The sequence below is a fragment of the Syngnathus scovelli genome, chromosome 11 (genome assembly GCF_024217435.2).
Source record: "Syngnathus scovelli strain Florida chromosome 11, RoL_Ssco_1.2, whole genome shotgun sequence".
NCBI classification, from domain to species: domain Eukaryota; kingdom Metazoa; phylum Chordata; class Actinopteri; order Syngnathiformes; family Syngnathidae; genus Syngnathus; species Syngnathus scovelli.
Genome location: NC_090857.1, coordinates 5155428 through 5173762, shown reverse-complemented (window position 1 = coordinate 5173762; position 18335 = coordinate 5155428). Strand labels below are relative to the sequence as shown.

General features: G+C 43.8%; 2 protein-coding genes across 3 annotated transcripts in view; one reads left to right on the top strand and one right to left on the bottom strand.

Moving 5' to 3' along the window:
- Window positions 1-294: 294 nt before the first annotated feature.
- On the bottom strand, window positions 295-9604 carry LOC125977876 (dnaJ homolog subfamily C member 11). The gene is made up of 17 exons (XM_049734907.2): window positions 8436-9604; window positions 8123-8290; window positions 7149-7278; window positions 6954-7027; window positions 6786-6887; window positions 6548-6676; window positions 6355-6477; window positions 5600-5673; window positions 5306-5495; window positions 4850-4935; window positions 4168-4284; window positions 3930-4085; window positions 3049-3118; window positions 2910-2967; window positions 2366-2508; window positions 2168-2297; window positions 295-1685 (listed from the first exon to the last, which is right to left on the bottom strand). Exons 2-17 carry the CDS (start codon window positions 8195-8197, stop codon window positions 1660-1662), a joined length of 1683 nt encoding a protein of 560 aa, XP_049590864.1. The 5' UTR covers window positions 8198-8290; window positions 8436-9604; the 3' UTR covers window positions 295-1659.
- A 280-nt stretch (window positions 9605-9884) lies between these two features.
- LOC125977875 (calmodulin-binding transcription activator 1) overlaps window positions 9885-18335 on the top strand; it is a 50349-nt gene continuing 41898 nt past the window's right edge. For both annotated transcript variants that reach the window (XM_049734906.1, XM_049734905.1), the window contains exons 1-2: window positions 9885-10031; window positions 11936-12031. In XM_049734906.1, coding sequence (XP_049590863.1) covers window positions 10007-10031; window positions 11936-12031 — 121 coding nt within the window. In that variant the 5' untranslated portion in view covers window positions 9885-10006. The remainder of the gene's footprint in view (window positions 10032-11935; window positions 12032-18335) is intronic.

Below are 18335 nucleotides of genomic sequence, written 5' to 3'. Positions count from 1 at the left end.
TATCGCATCTTAAACCCTAACTGATACTGATATATAATACCAGCAGTGGGACTAGGCCAAAATACACATGGATAAAATCATTTAAGGTTTTAAGCAAGACTTAAGTGGCTTAATTAATTTTGAGCAGCACACATTTAGCTCAAGGTCAAAGTGAAGCGACCTCACCTGTGTTTTTTCACGGGGTGGGTTATAGAGATGGAGGAAATGTCAATTGTCACATCTTGAGTTGCAAACCTTGAATGTTTGCCATTTTTAGATTTTTTTTTTTTACTCGCTCCCCAGAAATTAAAATGCTTTACTTCTGAATTGAATTTATTGTAGTAGTTACAGATGAGAGCAAACACTACAATTTATTTTGTACTACATAGGGACATTTTAGGAATGGCTTGGAATGTAACAGTTCGGGTGCTTTTCTTATGCTGACCTGAAAGTGACGCTGCAGCAGACATGAGCACAACACCTGCCAAAAGATCTCACTCGGTCACAACATTAAGTACACGCGCAATTCCAAAACAAAAATAATGTCTGTAATTTAATATGGTGATAATATGTGGCGTCGAACTGCTTGAAGAGGTTTTTTTTCTTCCCTTGGTTGAATAAGGTCTCCTAAATATAAGAAACAGGATCTGTACTTAATTGTAATTCTACAACTGTCTGAAAATGTTAGCACTAAATTACTTCCACTTAAAACCAGAATTATTTGCAGTATTCAATCATTTCAGTGCAAAAATATTAAGTATTTTCTTCTATTACAGTTTTGATTATAATTGCTATTATAATGCCTATAATCACAAATAATTGTTTGAAAGAATAACATTTGAGAGAACACCTCCAAACTCAAGGGGGCACATTATGTGGAGAAAGTGCAATTATTCAGAGACAAGTTAAATAAAATAAAAAAGGAAAATTATTAAGATATGACTCATATGCTCTCTGCTGATTCAGCATAATGAAAATGTTAAATAAAAGTAAACATTTGCATCAGAGCTTATGTGTTAGTAGCAGCCAAAATGGGAAAAAAACTATTGCTACTAACACAAGCATCGTAAGCACGCTGTCACTTCCGTTTCCCTAATATCCTATTTTTCACACATTTACACACAGTGACACCAAAGTGCGGAGCAGACATGAAGTAAAACATGTTGACGTGACCTTAACAAAAAGTAACCTTCAGTCCGAGTCATCCTATGACTTAATCCAGTTTGCATGGCGAGTATATTAGACGCTGTAATACATCATAAATGTTCCGAAGGACAAAGGGTGATGAATAAAGTCCACAATGGAGGTAGAGGCGCACTTCTCCTTGCGTGACTGCATACTTGACACGGTGATGAAACTTGACATCTGCCTGCAAAACTTTGACCAATCACCGCTGGCACCATCATGATGGGCCCTTCTGTTGAGTGCTACTCGGTCCTTCTTCGGTGGACAGATGATATTTGTGGCGCTCTGTCAAGTGTCAAGCAGACGTGCGCTGCAAACTCCCAGCGGATGCTTTAGCTCCACAGCTGGGAGTCGCTTTGTAGGGAAAAAAAAAAAGGAGTGGAGGGACTTGATAAAAGATTCACTATTACCACCACAGAGGAGGACCAAAGGCCGGACAAAAAAAGTCCAAAAAGTGCATTTGTTCCTTCATTGCCCTGTGGTGCTCTGTGGCTCCTAGGATTCACTTTCAATCCTGTGAGCTGGAGAAAAAAAAAAAAGAATTGTTTAACTATGAGAGCAAATCCACCAAGTGGCATATTCTCTCACTGTGATATGACTTGGATTGCTAAAGTCTGATAAAACGTCAGAGCAGTGTGACACAAAAGTGTTCTTATCACGTCAATTCACGAAGCCAGCCTTTCCCAACCTTCATTGAGCCAAGGCACATATTTGACATTTGAAAAATCCCACAGCGCCACCCAACAAAAACAGCGCATAATATATTATATCCGCTGAAATAAGGATGATGTCATCTCTACTTGCAATTTTTTCTTACGGCTAAATGCAGGCATGTTCAGATGAACACAAAATTATTATTCTGTTTTAGGAATAGCAACAGGTGGATGCACAGATTTAATTGTGTCTTCTGCCCCCTAGTGGAGGAGCACCTAATTGTTCTGCCTGGCCGGATGGCTGGCTAGATGAAGCCAAACGAAATGCTCGGAAGCTGCGGTCAACTCACATTGCTTGGGTATCCGCAACGGCTCGTTGTCTGCGGAGATGACCTGGTGCATGACTCCTCGGAACTGGTACAGCAATTTGAGGCCCTTCTCTTCTCCCACGCACGGATCGTAGAAGCCCGGCAAGCCCGCCTGCGCCGAGGGAAGCACTTCATTTGCATTGCATCGAAAAAGCAGAAAATCCAAATGCACACGCGCACCTTGGAAGTCTCCGTGAGGATGAGTTTGGAGTCCTTGACCAGGCATTGCAACGGCATGGTCACATCAATGACTTTGGCTTTCTCCTGCTTCTGACTGGTGTCGGACACAAACTTTCCATACCAGGCATTCAGGATGATCAGCCCTACAACAGTTCAAAGTGTCATTTGCTTTTGTGCCTCTGGATGTATTCATCTTGAAGAGCATCTGAAGGACAAATCCATTGAGCAAGTGTCTCCTCAAATAACCATGTGCAACCTCTACATAAACGTGACAGCAAATTAATTAGCACACTGAGGTCGGCGTTGTGATTTATGGCAAAGTGCTCCGACGCAGATTTACACATTTAACCTCTGTAGACGCTGCGGCATGCAGATTGGCTTCACAGCACGGGATGATGGAAGTTTTGAGTCCTGGAGCTACAGTGTACATCATGTGGCTGACAGCAGCCGTGACAAATGCGTCTGATTTACACCTTGGGAGTCCTATTAAGTTTGGAACCTGTCTACAAACTCAAAGTGGTCATTTTCACACGCTGCGTTTTACCCATCTTGGATTCTTCTGCCTCTATAATCCTCCTCACAGACTCCTGCATCAGCAGAACCTGAAAAAGGAGAAGGTGCAGAACTTTAGTCCCCAGCAGCGGTGATCAATGATTTCACGTGAAAAGTTGAACAAAACTCACAGCGGACTCAGCCTCCTGCTTCTTCTTGGCAATGTCTGTGGCTGAGCTCTTCCTCTGCAGCTCCAACTCTCTGAGAAGCACAGGAACATAATACTAAGTAGGACTGACCGTGGAGGCTCGATAGTGCCCCCCCTCCTCAACCCTGTCACAATATTGTCAGCAAATGAGGCAATAACAATGCCAAATAGAGATTGCGAAAAATGGAGCAACGTAAGTGGTAAGGCAGCCGATTAAAATGCAGAGACTGCTGTCACGGCTCCGTCAAGGAAAAGTGAAAAACTCTCTGAATCCCAAATTCGGGGTGCCATCACACCACAGTTAGTAAGTCGAGTAAACAAGTAAATTGGCGTGACGGTGGAGTGGCTCTCCTGCAATGATGCGCAATCTCGGTGTAATGCTGTCTGTCTCGTAAGAAGCATTAGACTCGAGATTTTGCGTCACTATTTGGACTTCATTTTTTATATATTTGAAGGCGAATTGGAAATAAAATGTGTTCATCCACTATCTTGAAGCGGCCGCTCTGATGCAAAAAAAAAAAACTTCAGTAACGGCGGAGGTTCAGCTCGCAGCGGCAAATTATAATTTGGCTCGCTTTTGCACGTGGGGAGTGTCGAGGATATGGTTGCGATATTTCTGGGAGCTACTTGTGGCTGTTTTTGTATTTTTATTTCATGTGTCCAATACAGTAGCATGAATGAGCATTCATCACTTCAAAAAGAGACGTAAAATAATTAAATTAAAATGATTATTATTTACATTTTTAGTATTTACTTGTTATCTTTTACACTGCCCTACTGCAGTAGCTATGAAAGTCAACATGGCTTGATATAAAAAGCAAAATAAGTGAACACTCCGGCAAACTGAATAAAACATGTACTGACTCTTCCTTCTGCGCTCGCGTGTAGGGGATGATGACAAATTTGTGGACGGCCATGTAGAGCAGCAGCGGCCCCACCGTAGCATAGAACACAGCACTGGGCAGCAGCTGGTCCGTCAAGTGGACTGGAAACAGATACGTCTGACTGGCACGCGCCAACCTGCAAGAAAGCACCCATGACATCATTCCACATGGCCCACATTCTACAAGAAGGATCCGTCAAACGCTGGGCCGGTCACTACTTGATCTTCAGCGTGACTCCCTGCGGGACGCCGACACTGACGGTTGCTGACAGAACACTGTGGCGACTGATCTTCCTCTCTGCTCCGTATTCCAGCACTGTTCCGAACCAGCCTGTCCTGGAGAAGGAAAGACGCAGACGTCAATGCGGCCACTACTGACGATAGCAACGAGGGCGGAGGCTGAACTACTCCCAGCCCTAATCATATATGATCAAACATTACACACAATTAACATTTGCAGGAGAGCAAATATTTGATCATCAATCATTTGGGCAAACGGTCAGGGCGGTGAAATATCCGATTCTTTCTTTGAATAAAAAGATGTTTGATCGCGAAATACGTGCAATTATTTAATCTCCCTTTGATACTGACACAGAGTCGTTAAAATATTCAAGAATCCTGATTTCTGATCAGTCCAGCTGTTAAATTAAATTAATTGGACAGTCACGATCAAGACTTGAAATGACATTGTGAAAGTGATTAGATTCTTTTATGAATTAAATGATTATATTAATTAGAGGTTTTTTTTTTTTCCAAGAACTTGTAATTGATTGCCTGGAGGGCTTTTGCCATAGCCAAGGCAAGTATGCATGATGTGCTTCTTCATTCATGTCATCAACAATCAATTCCCCATAATCAATAAATATTTTTCAACTCAACTACTAGATCACATGCCACTTACTTGACCGAACCTTTGACTTTGGTCTGGTCCTCGTCTTGGAACTTGTACTGGTAGCTCATCATGAGGTAGGAGTGCAGAACACCAAGCTAGGGAGACCATTTCAATATTACATCTTAATGGGAGCACAAACAAACTGCTCCCAAAAAAAAAAATAGAAAAGGGAGGGCTAATAATCCTCAGTCTGGATTCACGTTTTAAAGCGCCTTCTAATTTTATGATGTAATAACATGAACACCTTTCCGGTGCAGTTCCTCTCCGTCTCCGTAATGATGAATGAAGTCATTAAATAAACAAGTGCATCTCAATAAATTAGAATATTGTGGGAAGCTTAATTAATTACAGTAATTCAATTCACAAAGTAAATTACTTTTTCTTTTTTTATGAGTAATTTAGTTAGTTGCGGCCGGTAGAGTTTATTTCCTGAATGTTACAAGGACATAGAAATGTTGGGATCACCTGTACAGCTAGAGTGAAGTGACTGCTCTTGGTGTCGCGCACCACGCTCGTGGTCATGGCACTGGTGGGCCCCCAGCGCCACTGCAGATAACCCATCGTGTTTTGATCCAGGTGGCGTGCTGTCATCAAAGAACAGCTGGGGCGTAAGCCACGGGGGGAAAACTGCAAGCCGCACTGCGCTGTCAAGAAACTGTGCAGAGGATGGCAGAGAGCAGATATATCAGGAAAATAAATAGATCAGAGGAATAAATAGATCATGGAGAATAACAGGAGGTTAAACACTCGGGGTCATACCATCGCTGCGTGACATTACGAAACACCTTCAGTCCAATAAGAGGTCCTAATATGTCTCCTGCCCCAAGCTCCACCTGCATGGATATGGGATTACAAAAGGGAGACAAAAATAATTAGGATCGCAAGCAGCAATGATTATATTGAAGCCTCAAAACGATCATGAAAATTTGACGCCATGCTCCGCCCGCATAAAATGGCGTCGGAAAAGAGCTATGCAATTAAGAGTCCATCTGTCGAGAATAGTGATTCCCAACCATCAACGGTGATGAGGCAAATTAGGCAATTTCACTTTTGTTCCCATTTCATTTTCAAAGAATTTTTCACTGTAAAAATGTTTCGATTTTTTTTCAATCTAGCTATTTCACCAATTCATGCCATCATAGAATGAAAAACAACAGACGTACATAAATAATGTTAGCGAACAGATTTTTGGAGTGGGTGTTTTGAGGACTCCTACCCGATAGACTCGCTTGCAAAAAATAAAACATCAGGCATGATGAATTGCTCAAAAAGACAATTCATTTGTTGGACGAATAATAACGCTGATTCCAAGGAGGGCTTTTGCACACCTGATGCTCAACCAGAACAATCGTGGGCACTTAATTAAGATTCATTTATCCATTATGGCTGCACGATTGCAACATTCCTCACCCTTTATTGATCTAAGGCTCACATTTTAGATGAGTGAAATCTCACAGCACACACCAAACAAAAATATCACAAAAACTGTGAAGACCAAAATAAAGATGGCTCACCTCTCCCCAGCCTTTAGCAGATGTAACCCTCCGAACAGTCATGTTGATGTTGCCCCCTCCGTTGCCATTGTGTGTCGAGAGCGAGCCAGAGAGCACTGCTGTGTCAGAGTTCGTCAAAGGGGCCTAAAGAAAACCGATAAAACGCAAGTGTCTAAATTGTGCCGTGTGATTTTTGCATTCTATTTTGTTTTACCTCAATGGACTGTGAGATGTGCATCTTGTTGATCTCAAGGTGAGGAAAACCTCCCCCTGGCGTCTCCTCAAAGTCCTCATCGTAACGGTCAAAGAGGTCGGTCGCATCCACACCCACGCTGATGGTGCCCTATTGATGAATAAATAACTGTTTGATTGAATTTCCCCAAAAATTTCCAAACGGAACATCATTATCTTCGTTCCGGGTTTGTGTTTGAAAGGCATATGACGAACAGAACCTTGGGGTTTGTTCTTTGCTGCAGCTTCCTCTCTTCTCTTTCTCGTTGAAGACGTTCATACTCCTCACGAATTTCTGCCGGTGTTCGTTTCCGTTCCACCACCTGGACAAGCATATCATCGTATTGAGGATAAAGACATAGAAAAATTGGCGGGAATACAAAACTTACCTCCCAACCCTCTACTTCCAAACCTTTCTTCCCAAAGAGGTCATAAATCGATCGAGCGTGAGGATCACTTAGCACTTAGGGAACAGAGGGAAGCAACTTGGTGTGAAATACAGAAAAACACTTTTAAAAGATAGACGGAGAGACAGACAGCTAGACAGCAGGCAAATCAAATAATATTTCATTACATGTGCTTACCTTCAAAGGCTTGGTGTACCTGGTTGAAAAGCTGTTCAGCCTGTATTTTCAGCTCAGGGTCGCGATGTTTGTCAGGATGGTAGAGCATGCATAGCCTCCGATACGATGCTTTCAGCTCCTCCTGAGTCGCCTGTGATCACAAGGAAACAAACAAGGCCAAACTCAAAGTACATTAAATCAAAAAAAACATTCTCCGATACAAACAAACACAAAATCAACCATCGTTTTAACTTTGGGGATTTAGGAATCCAGGACAATAAAGCTGAGAGACTGAACATACAAAATATTGCAATATTGCAAAACGGGGAATACTATAACAATACTGGCTTGGTACTGGTACTATAGGGGGCGCTGTAGCCCACTTTGACTCGTTGGTGCACTACTTTTTTTCTGTTTTCAGAAAACACTAAACGAGGTTGCAGGTGCAACTGCTAGAATGGCAAATTAACTGGATCACCAGGTATGCAAGTTTTATTTAGTACATGTATAATATTTGAACATTTTAGTCGGATTTAATGGGTTTTCCTAATTGGGGTGTATAGCACAGCGAAGCAATAACTCAGTGTTCGAATGTCAGCTGCAAACTTGCTGTGTGAAGTTTGCATGATCACTTCAGCCTTGCTTCTCTCGGGATACTCCAGCTTCGTTCCAGAAATATGCATGACATTTGCGCACCAACTAGTAGCATGCAGTTGTCAACGTGTGCTCACTAGTAACATCCTACTTACTAGTAAATGCGTTTAATTGTCTTACTAAGAATGCATAGGGTTCAAGACTGACATCAAGATGATCGAATAAATGCTAAAAATAAGGTTCATTGATGTCTTTGCAGCATCACCCCGGTCTTAACCTCTTACATCCTCGCTAGCTAGACGACGCTCCAAGCGCTTCCTCGTGAAGCGACCTAAGCACAACGATCACAGTGACAGACCCTAAAAGAACTCAAGGTCGGTGTAAGACATCGACATGCATACCTCTTTCCTCACGTTGAGTAGCGAGTAGTAATCCTCGTTATTGAACTCGACATCATCGTCTAAGGACGCAGCCATGTTCAAGCTCACTGTAAGTTCCGCCCACACCTCGAGTGAAACGAAAGCTCATTGGCCGACAAAATCTGGAGTGCAAACTGTTTTTGGCGTCCTCTGCAGGCAATGTGAGGAAACACTACCGTCGTCAACCTCATTACTACCTCATTACTTTTAACGACTTTACTTCACATTTCAAAGTTGAAGAACAAATAAAACGTGAAAATTATATAGCAGAAATACCAAATGTAGGCATACTCACCGTACTAAAGAAGTGGTACAATGAAATCCTTCCATCCGTCCCTCAATCCATGGGTCCATCCATTTTCTAGTGTTTTTCCTATTCAGGGTAGCAGGGAGCTGGAGCCTATTCCAGTTGACTCTCGGCGAAAGGCGTAATTCAAAATGTCATCATTTAATCAAAATCAAATCATTGCAAATAGGCCTACTAAAAAATAAACGATTATTATGAGTGATTTTTCTGAGTACATAATCGTTATTATTATCCAATTACCATATATAAGCAATATATTAATGCGGCTGCTCCGTGTCTTTGGGTAGTCAATTTTTAAGAAGGTCCTTGCTCAACTTGTCAGTGTCATATCGCGTAAGCCATTGATGGGATGTATTTATTCATGTAATGCTCTAGGGTCTTCTCCGTTTTTATTAGCGCACTGAATCCTTTAAAACTGCACAGATTCAGTTCTACAAGATTAAAGAGAAAGTAATTTCATTGGAATCCTTTTGAATCTCCGCCATGACTAACTGATTATGTGTGACACAATTATTATACTTTCATAAAGACAAAATAAATGTAATATAAGGTGTCATTTAACAATTCATGAATGTGTCACCAGCACTAATGAGTTTCTGTGCGTTAACATGTAATAGTAGTGTTAATGTCAGTGTCATATTTCTGCTTGAATTATGTACTGTATAATCATAGATCCACGTGGCTCTCTGTTTCTCAAGGTTAAGGTGAATGGAAACTTCTGACTATGATCTGGAGCGAAATTGTCTATGCCAAACTCAAGACAGAAACACAGTGGCAGCAGAGCTGTACATTTTTTGCTTTTGTTTATGTACACGGGGTAATTCTGTTTTTTAAGACAAGCGTTTGAGTATTCATACCGCGTTAGACTATTTTTAAAGAAGCCAATGAAAGTCGTGTGGTCTTTAGAAACTTTGTACCGATCAATCTCCTGCTGCTTTTTATCACGTTTCCAGCTGGCGGATGCTCCTCCAATGCGCATGCGCGCGGCCTGTGCAGGCGCGTGTGGAGCTGTCCTTTCAGCACCAATGACAGCGGCCGCCTGCCCACGCGCATCTGCAAACTCTTTCCTCTCTCGTGGCTTTCAACCCCGTTTTTTCACTGCTCTTTGAAACGGCGTGAAAGCGACTGCAGCTTCTGTGCGCGAGACAAAACGATGAAGCAGCGCTCGAGGAGGATGAGGAGGCTGTCAAGGTTGTCCTAGAATACAGACGTGGTGAAGTGACGTTATAGGGGTGGCAGGGGAAGCGAGGGGCGCGCGCGTGAACGTCAGTGGGCGGGGCCTGCGGAAAGCTCTCCCGTCGCGGATCCCCGCTGTCGATCACCACTCGACCCAATCGTACGACCGAACGCGGCAGGTTCGCCCGCCCGCCGCCGCCGAGTAAACTTCTCGGTCCCGCCCCCTCCTTGAGCTGTCCTCTCCGAGTGTGCACGCGCGTGCGCCCCCCCACCCCCCTCGCCTCTCCCCACCCCGCTCCTACCACCACCACTAGGTCGAGTCGAAGAGGAGGAGGAGGAAGAGGAGGAGGAGGAGGAGGGATGAGGCGCGCGGCGGAGGGGAAATGGCTGCCGAAAACAAGCCGGAAGGTAAGACAGAAATATCGGTTTTAATTTGAGGTGGCACCGTGTCGCTATATTAAGCCTTCAGACGAGGCGATGACGGGACGCAGGGGGACCGACGAGGGAAGAGATAAGAGCCGGGCTTTCCCCTTTCTTGCTGTCCGTCCCAAAAACACGGAGGCAGGCTGGCTTGGTGCTGAAGCAGCGACAGCATAAATAACCGAGACAGAGTTACTGTGTGCTGTCGGTGGTGCTAGGATGCAGTCGAGCCGAGTGCTTTCGAAGCGATTTAACGCGGAAAAGGATGAGGAGAGGATGAGAGTGGTTCACGCTGAAGGAATTCAGATGCTGCGCGCGTGCGTGTGTTTATGTGTCTCTGCTTAAAGTATAATAGACCGCTGCATTTCAAATTCCTGACACATACAACACTCAAGAGCTCTCAGTGTTCCATGTCGTGTCTGTGTGCGTGCATGTGCGCGCGTGTGCGCGTGTGGAGTGGGCGTGCGTGTGCGCGTGTATTTGTGCGTGTGTGTGTGCGTGTGCGTGTTTATGTTTATAGCCATGTGTGGTTCTGGTTGCTTCACATGACTATTTGGTTGCATTTAGGTGGAGGCGAGAGAGAGAGAGGGAGGTTTATGCGTAGTAAAGTATTTGTGCCAGTTTCAAGCAGTACTATTTGTTTCAAATTTTACTCCCCCTATTGAACTCTTGAGGTCATTATCACTCACAGCCACCATTTAATCCAGGCTGGTATGCATTCGCTCATGCATTATTTAAAAGGCGGCAACGATATCGCTATCTCGTCTCGTGGATTCATTAATTTATGTTTTATTCAGTGTGTTTCGTTTGATTTGTTTATGTACACCCCCCTCCACCACCTCCCGCCACCACCCATGTCAATGTGTTCAATGATTGCTTTCGTTCAAAGCCAACAAACATGCCACGCATGAGAAACACACCTCAGATTACAGGGCAAAATGATATTCATACCTAAGTGTTGACTGGATTATTATTCAACTATTAATTGGTCAGGGTTGATAAGTGACAGAGTCTCTCCACTAGGGAGCGATACTGGCAGGTATGTCTCCAAGGGAGGGGAACAATTTTTAGCAACATACATGCAGTGTCATATATTTGTAAAGGCCCCTTTTGTGCCACGGAGCACTTAAAACCTTTTTCCCATCCTCAAATGCACACGTGCAAGCGAGCGTGCAGCGAGTAGCCAAAGGCAGGAGGAAGGTCGCGGGTTGAGAGTCCCATTGCGTGAAAATACTTGAACTGAAAGATGAGGCAGAAGGCCCATGGGCAGTTCAGTAGGCAGTGTACCACATAAATATGAAACCATCCCCCTGTCCTTATTGTAGCTTCACACACACACACACACACACCCTCACACCTCACGAGGAAGCCTTTTGTCCACTGCCCCTCAGTGTTACATACAGGGAGGATGTTACAATTTACGAGCCCCAGCCAAGCTGAATGAAAGCCAAATGAATCACGGCAGCGAGGGCAGGAGACAGCCGTCCACTCTGCCCATCCCGTGGCAGATGTGCGCGGCGCCGATCCGCAGAGCTCACTCGTGGGCATGCGAAACGGCATCCACCATATAGCTCGGAAGACCCTCTCCCCGTTGGACTAGTTTGTATCATAGCAACAGTGGTCAGGGAAACAGAAATGATGAGGGTGAGGAGAAACTAAAGCAGGGTACAAGTTAGTCACACACGCACGCGGGCGTGCACGCACACACAGATAGCGTTTCTACTGTGGCTAATCGATCAGAGGGTACAATTGATGCTCAGAAAATGGATCCGCCCACATTCATATCAGTTGGAGTTGGATTTGTAGGCTTAAGAGGAGGAAGAATGGGTAGAGGAGGAACAAATGCCAAGAGCTTCTTCTAAATATGTCTTTGTCTTTTTCTCTTTTTGCAGGACTGAAGAAGATTAGAAATCCAGAGCGAATGGTCAGGATTGCAGTTGGTTACACGGGACACACCCCTCCCAAGAGTGATGACACCGACGCCAACAGTAAGAGACACACAAACAAACGTGTGTGTGTGTGTTTTTGTGTTCATTTAAGTGCCGTGCTCACGTTTGTGTATAGCACAGGCAGGCTAACTCTGGGCGCAAGTATAAAAGCTTTCTGGCAGAATGATGTGATGCAGGAACTGAGGTCTTGCTCTGTAACACATCTCACACACACACATACACACACACACGTACACACAGAGACACACACACACGCCAAACATACACTCTGTCTCCATGTTTCACTGCTGAGACATCATGATAATTCAGCACTGTAACACATCATGTTTATTCATGCATGCCAGTACCGTATTAGCGCTCACACACACAGACACACACACACACACACACACATTAAAGTGCGCACTCCCATAGAAAGTCACTGTAAAGGCAAGGCTCATTTCAGCTATTAGTAGTTTATTGTCAAACCTAATCTGTACACATGGCATTATGTATCTGTAATCCTCAACGGGCCTGCTTCAAGTCAGCACTGAGGCATGCTGAGTAGTCTCGGGTCGCCGCATGCTTGAGAATGTGTGTGACAGCGGGGCGACATGCGCAGTGATCATTTTGATTAGTTATTGATAAAAGGTGACATTGGACATTTGGGCACATGCGCATTATCAGTGGTGGGCAGACTTGGGGAAGCTGAACAGATGTAAGGACAAGCAGTCAGACATGGTTGGGTTATTGATGGCTATCAAACACACACACACACACACACGCACACACACACACGCACACACACACACACACACACACACACACACACACACACGCACGCATATACACATTCACACACACACGCCTACGCATGCTGCTGAGACACGAATAGGAATAGGATAGAACGGGGGTAGGGAACAATTCTTCTACCAGGGGTCATTTGATATTCATTGTTTTGAAAAAAAAAAAAAAAATCAAACAAAAATTTATTGTTGCATGTTATGGCTTCCAGTTCCTCTGAGTTTTTTTTATTTTGTTTGTTTTTTGCTCACTGGCCATAGTTTCTCTACCGCTGAAACGGAATAAGAGTTGGCTATTTAATATGAAAGCAGCATGGTGGATTAGTGGTTCGTGCAAATGCCCCATAGCTCTGAGGTTGGCAGTTTGAATCTGGTTTCCAGTTCTTCCGTGTGGAATTTGCATGCACTCCAGTTTCTTCCCACATTTCAACAACATGCATGTTAGATGAACCAAAGAGTCTAAATCAAGGATGGGCATCTTAAATGAGGGCACTACTTTTCTTCAGTACTACTGGGGGGCACAAAGGACCATGCATCTTGGATGTGTTTGTGTGTGTATGTGTTTGGGGGCGGGACTTAAAATCAAAGTGTCCGAAAATGCTGATAAACCTCCATTATGCATTATTTTCAATGGAAAATGAAGGTTCTCTCCCTCCCCCCCAAAAAATAAAACGCACACAAAACAAAATTTCATTTGAAGAATATTGACCAAATATATCTCTTAACTGGTCGTATGCGAGTATTCGGGGGCCACTTTAGTGGTGGAAATATGTCTAAATTTCCCAAACAAAACAAAACATTTTGTCCTTTGAATTAATCGAGTGCCCACTCAGAGTGTGCGTGTGTGCCACTCGCGGCCCATGAGCCGCCATTTGCCCATCCCTTCTCTAAATTGTCTTTGTCAATGTGAGTGCGAGTGGTCGTCTGTCTCTTACGCATTGCGATTGTCCGGCGACCGATCCAAGGCGTACCTCGGCTCTCAGGCTCCAGCTCACCTGCAGCCCTAATGAGGATAAGCGCTTGAGCAAACGGATGGCTGGTTGGCTCTTCATCGGGAGTCGAGGCTTGCTATCCCTGTCTCCTATCTGTTCCGTAGTCCCAGTTGGAGGATTACCGGAGGAAAAGTTTATCAGCAGAATGATAAAATTAGCATGCACGCCCAGCTCTCGACTCCCCCCTCTTCCCCTCATCTTCCCCTTTCTCTCTTCCCTGCATCCATCCTTCCCCCTACACCCTAACTCATCCCATGCAGCGTCCCCCCCCGCCTTTCTTCTCTCTGCCCTCCTGCCCTCCCTCCCATCCCTCTAGCTGCTGCGCAATGAGCCTTTCTTTCTCTATGTCACATTAATTTTATCCCGAAAAGAGAGACAGAGTGTGTGTGTGCGCGTGTGTGTGTTCAGGATGGGGTGCGGGGGTGGAGGGGGGGAGTGGGGCATAAAAATTTCCCCTGACGCATCCTAATATCAGAGGGGGGAAGCGTTAAGAGTTGCGTTTGGAGCATCTCTCTTTACTGAGGAGAGTTTTATAATTAACTGACAGCCTTCTCACAAGGGCATTGGCTTGTTTCTGCGTTAAATATGGAGATGGCAGTTTTATGAGGTAAAATATTCATTAGTCGCAGGCCTGTCTTGTGTGTGATTTTGGTGTAAATCACAGCATTTGATCAGCTGCCGGAGCTATGTTTCACTTTGGTCAACACTTTTTGGCAAGCATGTGACTTAATACGCCATTAGCTCCTCTTTTAGCATCCTAGAGTGGTCCTTTTTTTTGACTCGCGTGTTGGACTAAAATAACACTATTAAATTATTAATGTACTTTATATTATACTGCATGTAAAGTCCAACGCCAAGCATTCCGTGATGCTCGTTGACTTCCAGATTGTCAAAACTAATTTCCCATAGGAAATAATGTAAAGTGAATTAATTTGTTCTAGGCTCAAACTGTCACTATGATGACATATTTATGACTTTACAGGCAATTTTTAACTAACAGTTGAACATAAGCGTCATCCAAGTATGTCGAGCGCTGTAAACACAGCCAGATTAAATTAAAATGAACTAAAACTGCTTACCCTTGGAAGACACCTGACAGATATAATAGACGGTTTTCACAGTCTGTTCAAATGTTTTTTTTTTTTTTTTGCAGTATAATAGAAAATGGACCAACATGACTCATTTCAGAATCTTTTCCACAATTACTCATCAGTCAACTTTTACAACCCAAATGAATTAATGTTTATCTTTTCGAAAACAGAAAGTAAAAATAAACAATTACAATAATGGAGTTGCACATTTGTGCTCTTTGTCATTCAACTCATAATTAACCAGCCACATTTAATAAAAAAAATTAAATGGGACTCAGCACACGCCTGCTACCATTTCAAGTGAACTGTTTTAGTAGGCTTTTCATGCAGAAGCTTTGTGCTAACACTGACTGCTATTTTGAACTGTTCATAATTCCGTTCACCAGTGCCAACAGAAACAAAATAGCTTAAAAGCTAAAAGCCGTGCTTCAACGTAGCTAGGATGTTCTTTTGGTGATAAGTTGTGCTCACTCGTTTATTTTCACCCCACATTTTTTCAATTGAGCTGTGCAAGCTGAAGGTGAAATTATTAGTATGAAATGCTTTGAAATGATTTGTCCTCGTCCCATCTTTGATATCACAAAAACCTGGTGTTCGAACAGGGGTGTGTAGACTTTTTATATCCACTATATGAATGGAGAGGGATCAGTGGGTTGCAGAACAATACTGTCACCTAGTGGCACTTAATAAGTGGTATTAACAGATATGAAATGAATTGTGTTGCTAAAAATGTACTGCACAGCCAGTTTTGTTTTTGGTTAAACCCCCCCCGGAAACATTCTGTGGGGGAATGACGAAAAAGAAAACGCAAAACACAGTCACAGGATTTGCTGACGTCTTGCGTGATGTAACATGATGACGGTTTGAACTTGACGGTATTTTTTCCGGAACATTTTGGTTGCTCTCCAAACAACACGATATTTCTATATTTAGAAGCCCGGCCATAGCGTCCTGGGACAGATCATTTCCCTGGATAGCCAAAAACTTCAGAGAACTAAAGTTTTTTATTTTATTTTTTATTTTTTTTGCCACATGTCCCATCGTAGTGCAGCTCCACTGAGGATCATTTGGAACAGATGGAAGACGATTACTCACAGTAGCCAGACAGAATATTTTGAAACGGGGATGCATTGTGTGAAATAACACAACTCTTCAGGGGGTTAAAGCTCATCTGTAGCGTTGGGAAGAAAGCGGTATCAGGAGGGCGGGTTAATATGGCGATCGTGTCCATGAAGGTGTGCTTTGAAAGGGATTTCAGCACCAAGGTCAGCGGTGGGAGGGGGGGGGGGGGGGGGACACACAAAAAGGCTCTGGGACAAATACTGTGATGTGTGTGCCTTGATTGGCAAGCACTGTGTGTGTTTGCATGTGTGCTCGCGTGGGTGTGTTTGTGTGCAGAATGGCTTTGTTTGATGTGGTGGTTCTGGTACATTTCAAAGGCGAGGCTCTGATGAGAATTCTTCAGAACAGCAGGGGGAGGGGAGCGTGGGGGGGCGGCGGAGGTTATAGCCAGGAGAGGTGGGGTTTAAACGCTGATTGGCATTCATGGCAGAGAGGCTGGAGCGCTGCTAAAAAAGAAATTAGGCTTTAACTAAGCTGCACCATTCAGCTGTTTAACTAAGCTGCGGCACCGTTCGGCTGTTTGAAATTCTGTCTTCTCAGGCCTTCTATTAATAAATGCATAATTGATTAGGGGCAGCATACGTGCTTGAACACACTTCCTCCCAACACCAATACACATACAAGACAAGACCTCCCTGCTGTCCAGGAGCAGCACTGCTCTTCCTGCGCATCTTTGCGATGCTCCACCTCTTGTCCTTGCCAAATTGTGGCCGTGTAAATATTTTGCTCCCCTGCTAATTTTTTTTTTTTTGCCCCACCCTCCCCTGGCGTCTTCCGCCTTGACCCCCCTCGCTCTTCTTCTGTCGTTCTCTCATCTGCCCTCAGGTAGAGTACATAATTCTTATCTTCCCAGGGGAGTCATGAATGGACGCCCTCCACTCAAATGCTTATCAATAACCTTTGAGTGCAACGCTGTCTTTGATTCCGAGCGCCATATCTGTTGGGCGCACGCTCGCAAATGGACACGGATACACTTGCGCATACACGGGGGCTCTATCTTAGAGAGGACATTTTGAACCGGCCAAGTGATATTTTTGCGATGCACCGAGGGATTTTTTTTTTTTCCATCGTCTTCTCAGTATTTCATTGCGCCTCTGTTTTGACAACCTGCCCTTTGCAGTGGTGGTTTTGGTGTCACCATCTACTATGATTAGTGGTTGCGCGCTTATAGATCTCCCAAAAAGGGCAACAAATAACTTATATTGATATTTTTGCACGTCACCTCACAGCGAGAATTTTCTGGCTTTGATGTTGCTCTGGCTTCCTCCCACAGTCCTTCATGACCCATCCCCGAAAAACAATCACAGTAGATGGATGGGTGGCGATACAGTAAAGTTTTCCAAGATTTTTACACTTTAATAAAAATCTTCACCACTATCAATATTTGATGTATTAGTAACTGTCAGCAGATGCCATAAACAACGCCTGAAACAATTGTTAGCTTCTCTGCAGTTATGAGGGCGGACAAGACTTTTTGCGTTAGATTACCTAACAATGCGTGTAACCGTTACGCTTCCACGGTTCTCTAAATTTTTGTCCTGTTGAGTTTATAGCAGCAGGTTGTTTTAAAGTGGAAATAAAACGTGGCTCCTGTAAAAAACGTTTTTGTAATGTTAAATAAAAATAGACTGAGATAAAGCACCTATGGGTTTTATTACAGTGTTCAGTCTTCTTTGAAAATGAGTCTCTCCGCATAGAACAGCTTGACTAGGCAATATTTGCCCAAATGTGCTTCAAAGTGGTTTGATGGCGAGGGCCTCTCCCGTACACGGCCTCCGGCCCCAATTTTTTCAATTGGATTTAGGTCACCTAGTGTCTTTGGAGGTTTATTTACGGGATTTGCACATCACTCTCATCATAATCATCATTGTCGTCATCTTCACCAAATGTAACTGATTTTCTTTCACTCGATGAGTGTAATTTGCTCTCGAGCTCCTTTAGAAGACGATCACAAGTCTCCTCTCATGACCCAAAACACACTGTTGAGCAGCACCACTATAAAAGAGAGTGAGAGACACACACTTGCAATTGTACGTGATTGTTTCCAACCAAATGAACTCATAATGTATGATAATGGAGCGCTCTACAACCAAATCTGTATCGGTGTGGGCCTCGGATTTTATGTGCGCGGTGCCATTTAGAGTCCAAAGTGAAATATTCTGCCACTCCCTTATGTGCATTTCATGCTTTGACTCGATGCCGCGCCTTTAAAATTAGCAGCCCCACCATACAATTCGATACATCATAACAAGCATCAGCCCCTAAATGAAAATTAAAATGGTGGACATTCTAGTGTGCACTGCAATGTGCGTGTGTTCTCCTACAGTATTAATAAGGTAAAAAAAAAAACGATCCC